The sequence below is a fragment of the Ooceraea biroi genome, chromosome 2 (assembly GCF_003672135.1).
Source record: "Ooceraea biroi isolate clonal line C1 chromosome 2, Obir_v5.4, whole genome shotgun sequence".
NCBI classification, from domain to species: Eukaryota; Metazoa; Arthropoda; class Insecta; order Hymenoptera; family Formicidae; genus Ooceraea; species Ooceraea biroi.
This window is the reverse complement of record NC_039507.1, coordinates 12,082,278-12,092,977: the sequence shown is the minus strand read 5'-3', so window position 1 is coordinate 12,092,977 and position 10,700 is coordinate 12,082,278. Positions and strand designations below refer to the sequence as shown.

The 10,700-nt window shown below is 35.2% G+C and overlaps 1 protein-coding gene and 1 pseudogene across 1 annotated transcript; one reads left to right on the top strand and one right to left on the bottom strand.

The window, feature by feature from the left end:
- The first annotated feature begins 6,394 nt into the window (after positions 1-6,394).
- On the top strand, positions 6,395-8,061 carry LOC113561484 (protein ALP1-like). Its single transcript, XM_026967980.1, has 5 exons — positions 6,395-6,652; positions 6,747-6,904; positions 7,037-7,112; positions 7,238-7,907; positions 8,011-8,061. The coding sequence occupies exons 3-5, from the start codon at positions 7,105-7,107 to the stop codon at positions 8,059-8,061; spliced, it is 729 nt and encodes a 242-aa protein (XP_026823781.1). The 5' UTR covers positions 6,395-6,652; positions 6,747-6,904; positions 7,037-7,104.
- Positions 8,062-8,847: 786 nt separating this feature from the next.
- LOC113563661 overlaps positions 8,848-10,700 on the bottom strand; it is a 2,828-nt pseudogene continuing 975 nt past the window's right edge.

Below are 10,700 nucleotides of genomic sequence, written 5' to 3'. Positions count from 1 at the left end.
TAACGGTATGGGTCGATAAGTTAGAAGTTTTTGGTTCTTATTTTAAGTTTCTTTACGCAGACCCCTCTACATATGATCCCCTTGTTCTTTCGGGTATATGTAGAGGTCCATTCATAGTGTATTATAAACACAACTTAGCATAAACATCCTGCCGGGGCATAAGAGATATAATTGTTACGCGTTTTAGTCACGCAGTGTGATTTGGATGGGCTAATGGAAAGCTCAACGTAATGGCTTGGACATGATAGCTATTTTTTTTTGTTTTGTTTAATATTGATTATTCGGGGAGACTTTAATCTTCGCGTCACTATGATTTATAATAATGCATTGTTGTGTGTTCGGAGTTTCCGGGAAGAACTGTATCGTTTTGTGGTTTTATAAACAGTAACGAGACAGAAAACTACAGATAGACCATTTTGGATAAGCGCACATATTAATTATATAATCACAAGAGAGATGTCATATCCAGGATACTTTGATCTTGGTATACAGCAAGGTTATTTTACCTGTATATTGACAGCCAATGCATATATAGACCAATCAAATAGATACCATATATGCACATCTGTTTATGCGCATATGCAAAATCTAGAGTGCTCTTTAGCCTTAACTGAATAATCTAAGGCGAAAACTCGCGCCTTCGGGGAACAGAGAAAAGGTTTTGTAACAAGAATAGGAATCAGCCGGAGTATAGGTTATTTTAACACCGCATCTGTATGATTTTAAGAAAACATTCATGGGACTATTAAAGTAAGCATGTATACGTGTAGTACCAAAAAGAGATGTACAATTTAAATATCATTGTCACAAAATGGAATACCTACTCTTAATAGGCGGTCCCTCTGGGAGAAGCGCGATTAGACAGATAATTAATCTAATGGTCTTATATATTGAACTTCGAAGATGTAATCACCAAAAATCTTAAGCCACAATATACGATTAATACTCTTTCTCTATCTCGCTCCGACAATTTATCTGCGCGTGGTCGTCGGCTCGTATAGATCTTCTGTGTCTCGTCCCTGATAGACCTTAGTACTTGCTTTGAGGTCGTCGCTGTGAACTGGGTGAAGACGGCGGTATTTTACAATGTTAACTGGCTGTCAGAAGTCATTAAGATTAGCAAATATTTAAGACGTGATTTATGGGTGATCGGTTTAATGCTTTTTAATCTCTCCTTGGCTCTCGAAATATGACTGACTTTGCTCATAACGGTAAACTTCGGTCGTATTTGACAGAAAGATTTTAAGCAGAGCTTCACTCGTTCGACTCGATAAAATTATCGGCACTCGACAAGAATGTTTATTTGATTGTCGTACATAGTAGGTAAGACAGTAGATCGTTAGATTTCCATCTCGAATAGAGGGTGACTTTTAGCGGTGCATGGGGTTCAGCATGAATATGGCAGTTTTTGACTTTCCTTGACAAGGTATAATTCCTTATGTCGTTTGTATATGCGGGCCTGTTGAGGTAGATCATAATAAACGTGGGCTCAACAGGTCAGTATAAAATTCAAGGTCTTTTAAATAATAAAAAGTCTTCCTCTTTGGGCGCGCTCTATAAGAAGATGTCTTGGGCGGGTTGTTGTAATGATTATAAGGGTATCTTTACTGTCCGCATATGTACGCGAAATCTTCCCAAAAAGGAAATGTGGATCGTGAGGCAAGTCCTTCGTGTGTAAAGAATTTCGAAGAAGTTGTCCCATATAGATATTCTTGCTGGAACGAAGCTTTTAAGTTTGTCTATCTTTTTTATACGCTTAACATGATTCGATAGACTAGGGAACCGCTTAATCATACAAGGAATTAATAGTTACTGATTTTTTTTTAGTCTCTTGTCCACACGTCTCCTGGTTTAGAATTTGTCTGATTTGTTTCACTTCGACCTCTACTCTTGGTGTAGGGTTTTAATGTGTGGCTGGCATGTCCATCCAGTATACGCACTAGAAAGAAATTCCTTTTTTGTTATAGCCGGTGGATGAGATTTTAGGTGCGCTCGGTGGTTTTACGCTGGAATTCTAATCTTTCCTCCATAATTTACTCACCTTGTTCTTGATATTAGCGAGTTCTTGTCGTTTTAAATAGAGCTGTCTGCTTGTATCGAACATGATCTGATTTAGTCTTGGATTACTGTCGTGATGATTTTGGTTGTCCAAGCGAGAATCCAAATGGATGAAAAGAAGCTTTAGCGACTGTTTCTGCTTGGTGATCCGATTGTTCTTTTTTCAATCTCGCGGCAGATGGACCTTCACCGGGCCATGTTTCATGCGAATTCTAAGGCTTGTCAGTAATCAACTAAGATGAAGCGGCGATATTGAGTGTCTCGATTGGGATTACACCAGTTAACTTCCGAGTTATCAGGTCGACTGATGTGTCGATGTGTACGTGGTCGAAACGTGAATCTGTGTGTGGGAATGGTTATGGTTTTCTATTTGGTTTGCTGGAGATTGAGGCTCGTTGTACGAGCCATACTCTTTTTTTAGAGTCTTTTTTGACGCCCTCGGAATCAGTCACACAATGCTCTCTCTGGTCCAATCCTCCGGTTAATAGTAAGGTCGTTAGGTTGAATAGAGACGTAAGTACGTATCGTTTGTCGGTCCAGTATTCTGGATACTGATCGGTTACTCGGATTAGGTTGCCACTCAGAGTATGGTTTTATTTAATCAATTGAAATGCTTATAGGAGTCTAAAATACTTGTTTAACGATCGAAATCTTAGTGTACGGCAGAATGGGTCGCGATGTCCGTGCGTTTGAACGTCGGGACAGTTAAGAAGTGGCACTGAATCGATCTGGGACCGGAAAAAGTTAAGTTCTTTGAAACTTCAATGATGTGTTGGTTGTTGTTGAGAAAAGTGCGGCAAGGCTCTTGAGTCCTGGCCAGGGGTCTGTCAGCTTTGACAAATCCTGCGAAATTAATGATTGGGATGGAAGTCGGATGCATCCATTCTTGAGAGGTGTCGGGCCACTGTATTCTCGTTGTCCTTTTGATGTAAGGGGTAATCCTTGTCGTAAATTTGTCTTTGACGAGTTGAGGTAGCAGTTGAACGGAGTTTGAATGGCGAGATTCCTTATCCTGCACTCTCTCGCCGAATTAAAATGGCGGTGGGTGGAGGCGTGCTTGTTGATTGGCGGTGGGCGGAACAGTTTCGATAAATGCTTTAGAAGATAGTCCTTCGGCAATTCAAGGGTCGGAAATTGGGATTGCGTTGATAAATGGTGGTTAATTCCTAGTCCGTTAGGTACTGTAACTTAGTCTTGATGCTAGTGAGAAGAACGGTTTCTTGTGAAAAAGTAAACGCATACAGAGGGTATTCAGATTTTCTAGTTTTTTCGGTTAATCGGTAGTTAATTAGTTATTGCTGGCTTATACGGGATACTGCGCCCCATAGCTAATTCCTGATGCGTCCGTCGTCAAATCGCATCTCCTGGCGTGGAGGTGGCAAGAGCGTATCGCTGCCAGGTAAAGTTGCGTTTCCTTTTGCGAACAGCCAGCTGCTGCTTCATCTTCTCGAAGCTTCGCACGCACGCTCTTTCGTTAGTCGCTATCCCTGTGGTCGCCACGGTTGTGTCGTTATTCTATCGTTCTTTCCTTGCTGTCCTGAGGTACTTTGTTAACGGATAAAAATGGGGCTGCGTCTCTGCAGCGTTTGGGATAGGATTAACGACTGATAAAAGTTAATTGGCCGCTCTTATTAGGTAGGAAAGCTGCGAAGTCCTGGGACTTTGAATTTCTGGGGTTTCTCAAAGTCGAGTATTGATAGTTATTTTGCACTTTGGAGGTCGGTTCTAATAGGTAGATAGTGAGCTATCCGCCTGCTAGATTTGAAATCCATATACTCACCAAACGTCAGCCTCGAATTGTATGGTACTTATCCACCTACTATGCTCCAAAAGTGCATTTGTACCGCGTTGATACGTAATCGATGGTCCCCAACTGCAGGTTTCCATTTACCGGCAAGCCTTTTAAAAAGTCTCCAAGGTAGCTGGAACAATATTTCACTGGGTAACGGGGTTTGCCATGGTAAACGCCAGCAGGAAAAAACCGCCCGATTCTTAGAATAATTTTTTTCATGACAGTTGTGTTTGACTTGCTTCTCCGTTTATCTTTCTATATAAATAATATCTGCCGCAAAAGTCCATCGTTACGCAACATATTTCCCATTTATTTGTACTGTCCGTTCAAGAAATTGATCATGTTCAGTATTATTTTAAGTAATCTTACAGATATAACTCTGCTTACTTTTGCACCACTCATGTCATCTGATTATCAATTTTATCCAAAAGACTTTAACGTCAAGGATAATTTCATCAGGAACGAAAAAAAATATTTTCAAGCTTCAACTATTGTAGGGAGCCGGTGTCAAAGTGTAATGACTGTAATGTAACAGAGCTATTTTGAGGAGCCAACACCTTATATAAAAAACACGAAAAGTGCCTTCATTAAAGTATAAGAGACAACTTTTCGCATTACCGTCCTGAATGTGTCATCCGTAACATTGCTGTTGTTCCCACGTTATTTCCCAAATTTACGGAAAATTGCGACCAAAAGTAAATATCTCTCAACAATCTTTTTGGGTGGCACAACTTAGGTACTATAATTTATTCAAAATGATAACAGCCATTATTATATAGTTGCCTTGAACTATCTTATTGTGTAAGGTTAGATATTTTAGGTAAAGAAACATATAAGCAAATAACAGGATAATTTCGGAAATGGCATAGAAGGTGTCGATTGTAAAACGAAACGAAAAACGGGTCCGTTTGGTAATATCCTCGGGAGTTACAATTGACATCTAATACATACTTCGTATGTCTTTAATATACATTGTTTGGTATTATTTAGTCCGGGTGGAAAATGGTGAAACCAAGACCAAGAAAAAAACCGAAAGGGGAATAATCTGCCAACATCTCAGCTGACTGATAACAATGTTTCTTTTTATATCATATTAATTGTCTCTCTGATTAAATATTTTTGTTTATGTTTCACTTGGTTTTTAGACTTTCGTTTTGTTTGGTTCTTATTGCTTATTGTTCGTTTATTTCATTGTTCTCGTTTCATTATTTCAATGTTTACTCGATATTAATTTATAAGTTAAAAGTATTTGTTACATTGACACCAGCCCTTTACAATGACTACCAGAGGGTGTCGATAGTCGCTCGTCGCACTATGATAAAAAAATGGAATATATTCGAGACGGAATTCCCGATAGCCTTACATTATAAAAATCTGAATAAGTTAGCTCAACCTTGAAGGTTTGTTTTTCCAAAAAAAAAATGTGAAACAAAATTTTGCGAACGGTTTACTGACAAAACAATGTTTTGAATTTTTGTTACAAATCGACCACGGTCTTCTCCTATTGTGTAAAAGATAATGCCCATCAGATAGCTTTCAGATATTCGAACAAACTATAATTAAAAATATTCTCTCAATCGACTGAATATAATTCGTAAGTGATTGTCCGATGCTTCTTCTAAAGGACGAAGAAGCGACGAGAAAATCGTCGATGTACGGGAAGACGAAATCGTAGTCTGCCATAATTATATAACTCTTGTGATTTTGATTAAATCGTTGGAATGTTTGGGCTGCGTTGCGAAGTACCAATAGGCATATACCAAAAAACTCGAAAAGAGCCAAATGGTGTTTGTAACTGCTGTTTTGGAATGTTTACATCAGGCCAACGGGTATTTGATGGTATGCTCGAAATGATCATTTGTGGAAAATTAGTCTTTTCCAGTAATATTGTGAAAAGTCATAAATGTGAAGTGATCGGAATATCTGTCGGGTAATGTTTTGTGCGTTTCAACCGAACGATAATCCACACACGGGCGCCAAATTGCCTCCTTCTTTTTTGACATGTGATTTAGGGGGCTAGCCCATTGGCTGTATCGAATGTCGGCAAGTAACCTATGATCTACATAAACTGGAATTACACTTTTGCTGCTTTTTCAACCTCTCCGGGTGAAGACGTCGCGGTCGCTCAAATAATTGGCTGTCCGAACGTCTCTATGTTGATTTTGACGGTGTGCTTGAGGTTTTTATAATGACAGTGGAAAGGTGGTGAGGTCCGAAAATTCCGTTAAAGGATGTCGGTCAATGGGAATAATTCTTGTTGTAACTAGATTTACAAGTGTAACGGTGCCTTGTCCACTTGTGTAAAGGCCTATCTCACACGAAATGCATAGAACATAGATATAACATAGACATAAGCATAAGAAAAATTTCAATCTACACAGACGTGCATAGCATATGTTTTGACCAATCAGAATTGAGGAACAATAATCGCCATTCGCACACTTTCGGTGCAACAGTTTTCTAACTATTACTTCTTACTAAGAGTTTTCGCTGAGTATTACTGAATGCAACCAAAATCTTTATAAAAAAAAGTTTATAAACATAAGGGCACATTAAACATGATAAACATTAGTGGTATTGATTGAACATAAAGTCAAAAGAGGATTTATTTTTATGCGAAAGAACGTTATTTATAAACAGATTGGATTGACTCGAAAGTTTGTAGCAGTCTATTATAATACATGATTGATCATTCTCAAAATTAATTTAACTATTAAACATTGTCCTTCAATGAGTATTGTACACCTGTGGAATATTCGGATAAAATTTTTATAAGACACACGCACGCACACTTAAAATTATGTAAGTTAATATATAAATTATTCAAGCAAACGATATTTCTATAAATTTATTACTACAATTTACATTTGTAATTAATTAATATTGCATATTCCAGATGAATATTTATAATTATCAAGGTTGTCTACAAACACTCACGAATATTTTATCAAAGATGGATATAAAGATGGATGATTACACATTTACATCGCCATCATATCAGCAAGTTATATATTTTTGCAAAAACGTAAACAAGTTAAGAAGAAACGACTTTGGGTACGACCTATATATATATCAATCGACCGCTATATGGTGATTTTCAACATCTTTGTCAAGAATTAAAAGAAGATACGAAAATGTTTTTTAAGTACACAAGGATGGATTTACTTACTTTTAATAAATTATTAGATATATTGCGACCTCATCTAGAGAAAAGAAATTGGAGAGCATTATCAGCAGAACAACGACTTTTTATTATGCTTAGGTACATATAAAAGTGCTTTTAATTCCTATAGATTAATTTTAACTTATAATTTTATTTATTTATTCGTTTATTTTAAAAAATTTTATTTTTGTATTATTTTCGTTAATAATTTTATTTTCCTTCAGATTCCTTGCAACAGGAGATCAAGTAGCTTCGATTGCATTTGCACATCGAATAAGTGAATCCACTGTATATAATATTATTAAAGAAACATACAGAGTGACAATACGAGTTTTAAATCCCATCTATTTAAAGCCACCTAAAGAAGAAGACTGGAAGAAAATAGCTGCTGGATTTTGGAATCATTGGAATTTTCCCAACTGCATTGGCGCGATTGACGACAAGCATTTTGTTATCAAAGCACCTCCAAATTCTGGTAGCTTATATTTTAATTACAAAAAAAGCTATAGTATTGTATTATTAGCTGTATGTGATTATCAATATAAATTTACTATAGTAGACTGTGGTGCTGCATATGGTAGCGCAAGTGATGGTGGAATATTTGCACAGTCAGAATTTGGAAAGTGTTTAAACAGTAACGATCTTAATATACCCGTAGAAAATTGTAAGTTACTTTTATCAGATATAGAAATGCCTTATTACTTTGTGGCTGATGAGGCATTTCCTCTATCAAAACAAATAATGCGACCTTACCCTGGACAGTGTTTGAATAAAAAAAAGTCTATTTTTAATTATTGGTTATCAAGAGCTAGACGCATTATTGAGAATACTTTTGGTATTCTGGTCTCAAGATGGAGAATTTTTAGAAGGAGTATATGTTTAAAACCAGATCATGTAGATGCAATAATAATGGCTGCAATAAATTTGCATAATTTTCTAATGATTGAAAACAATGGCGTAACAAACGAAAATACTTACTGTCCTTTAAATTATATAGACACTGAAGACAACACAGGACGTTATACAGAGTGCATGGAGATTTATCTGAATAATATAAATAATTTACGACGTACTAATATACATAGAGCGGTAAGAGAAGCTTATGTTTTAAGAAATATCCTATCCGAATATTTGTCATCACCATAAGGTGAAGTACCATGGTAAATGGAGTACATTCATAGGGGATATACCACAGATATACCATAAACCTGTTTGATATATATATATTTTATTTGATATATTACATATTATAAACATATAACAAAATAAAATTAAATATGCAACTTTTGCTTAAATGACTCGGTTATGTAATGATACAAAGCAATGTATATAAAACGAATTCGAGGTGTGAAGTATTTACGAAACAACTTTTAAGAAAGTAGAATAAGAAAGAAACTATTTTATTACTTACTGGTCCCGAACGCTATTTTAAGAACCAATTATGTGGGGTATTATCTCGTCGCTATTCGCGTATCATTAACGCGTCGCATTAATTATGTGACTGGTCCGCGGAAGGAATGACCACTTTCTATATATAAATGAACGAATAGCCGAACGAGATTGAAAGATAGACTGCAATCATCTCGCTTAGACCAGCACATGAACTACTGGTCGATAATTTGACAGTAAAAATAAAAGTGGCTGAATAAACGTTCTTTTATATATATTAATATATAATTACATCTTTAAGAATGTAATTATTGTAATAGTTTTATACCTATAAAATAAAATTTTTGTATCACAGATTATATATCTTACATTTAAGTTAATGATTATAAAATTAAAATTATCATAAATACATGTATTGCCTTTGCGTTATAAAAACTGTTTTATAACTATAAAATAAAATTGTTGTATCACAAATTATATATCTTAAATTTAAGTTAATGATTATAAAATTAAAATTACCATAAATACATGCATTGCTTCTGTGTTATAAAAAATGTTTATATCTATAAAATAAAATTTTTCTCTCACAGATCATATAATATCTTCATAATCTGACCTTTCATGCGAGACCTTACAGGTTCCATTATTTTTTTCAGTTGACATGCAACTGCTTTGGCAAAAATGTCATCTTCATTTGTTATATCATATAATATATTTGGAGTTTTGTTTTCCAAATGAGATGAGACTACTGATGTTAATTTTAAAAAAGATTCTTCCATTCTATCTTCTGAAGATGTGCCTTTTGTTTTTTTCGTTAATCGTTTGGGTAATTGTGGTAATTTAGGCGACGAAGAGTCGAGAGATTCTTCATTTAACTCGGATAAAATTTTTCTTTTACATGACGATTTTGAATGTGCTAGTGGAGAAACTAGTTTGCGATTTTTTAAAACTGTTGGTGAATGTTCTAACAAAGAAAATTCAGTGTTGTAATTTCCTAATACATCTGGACAATGCGATAAAGGAAAATCATCATCACTATCAAATGATTCTGAAGAAAAAAAAGAATGAAGAGAATAAATACATAAAAGGTTGCATAATTTTGAAGATTGAGCTATAATTGTTAGACTTGTAAGTTCGGATTTATAAAGCCAGGTACATTATGAACTATCTACTAAATATAAACTGACCTATCTTTTCTGTTGCAGAAGAATAAGATGCAGAAGGTAAACTTGTAGAAGCCACTGCATTTACAGTCTTTGAAATTGGTTTATTAATTATATTATCTTCGTTATAAGATAGGCTCCGATTTTGCGATGTATTTGAGAAGTCTGTAATTAAAAATATGTTTAAGATAACAATCAACACAATAGTTTCTAAATAATACAATATGAATACAATAATATTATTAACTCTACTAGATATAAACTCACCTAACTTTTCTATTGACTCATTTATATGTCTGGAACTCACATTTGTTATAGATCTGAATAAAACAATTTAAATCATTCAAACATGAAAAACAATCATATTAATATACAATAACTGTAAGATTTGATTTAAAAAAAACTTACTTCCTACTCTTAACAAAGGAGGAGGCCCGATAAGCCACGATTTCGGCCCTCTCTGGATTTTAATGTAAATTATCAGAAACAATTTCTTAATACATAAAACACTAATTAAGCTGTTTTCAGCCTAAACGGACATGTTTAACGTGGTCGTTATCTTGTTTAAACATAGAAATTCGTATTTGTGGGTATTTTGTGCAGTACTACACAACTCGTGAAAATCGTGGATATTATATTGGAAAATCATGAACATCATAATATAATTATGTTTATACGTAAAATTGATGCTGACAGTGAAACGTACGAGGTGCTTGATTCACGTGAGTCCCCTTGCCTCTCACGATTCGGGGTGCTTGATTCACGCTTCGCTCTCCTCAAAACAAAAACTGATCGTCCTCGCCTTCACTCTCGACAACGATACCAGCCAAAAACCATACACCAACATCGTTCCTTACCAACTAAATATTCTTTTGCATAACATATTCCTTACACAAAGTCACTTTTTTCACCTCATAGATTCAGTACGATAAAAGGCAAGTTCATTTTTCACGGTTTTACAGCCAGGTATGTGTGTGCTATCTGACCTATTTCACTGTCAGCATCAATTTTACGTACAAACATAATTATATTATGATGTTCATGATTGTCCAATATAATATCCGCGATTTTCACGAGTTGTGTAGTACTGCACAAAATACCCACAAATACGAATTTCTATGTTTAAACAAGATAA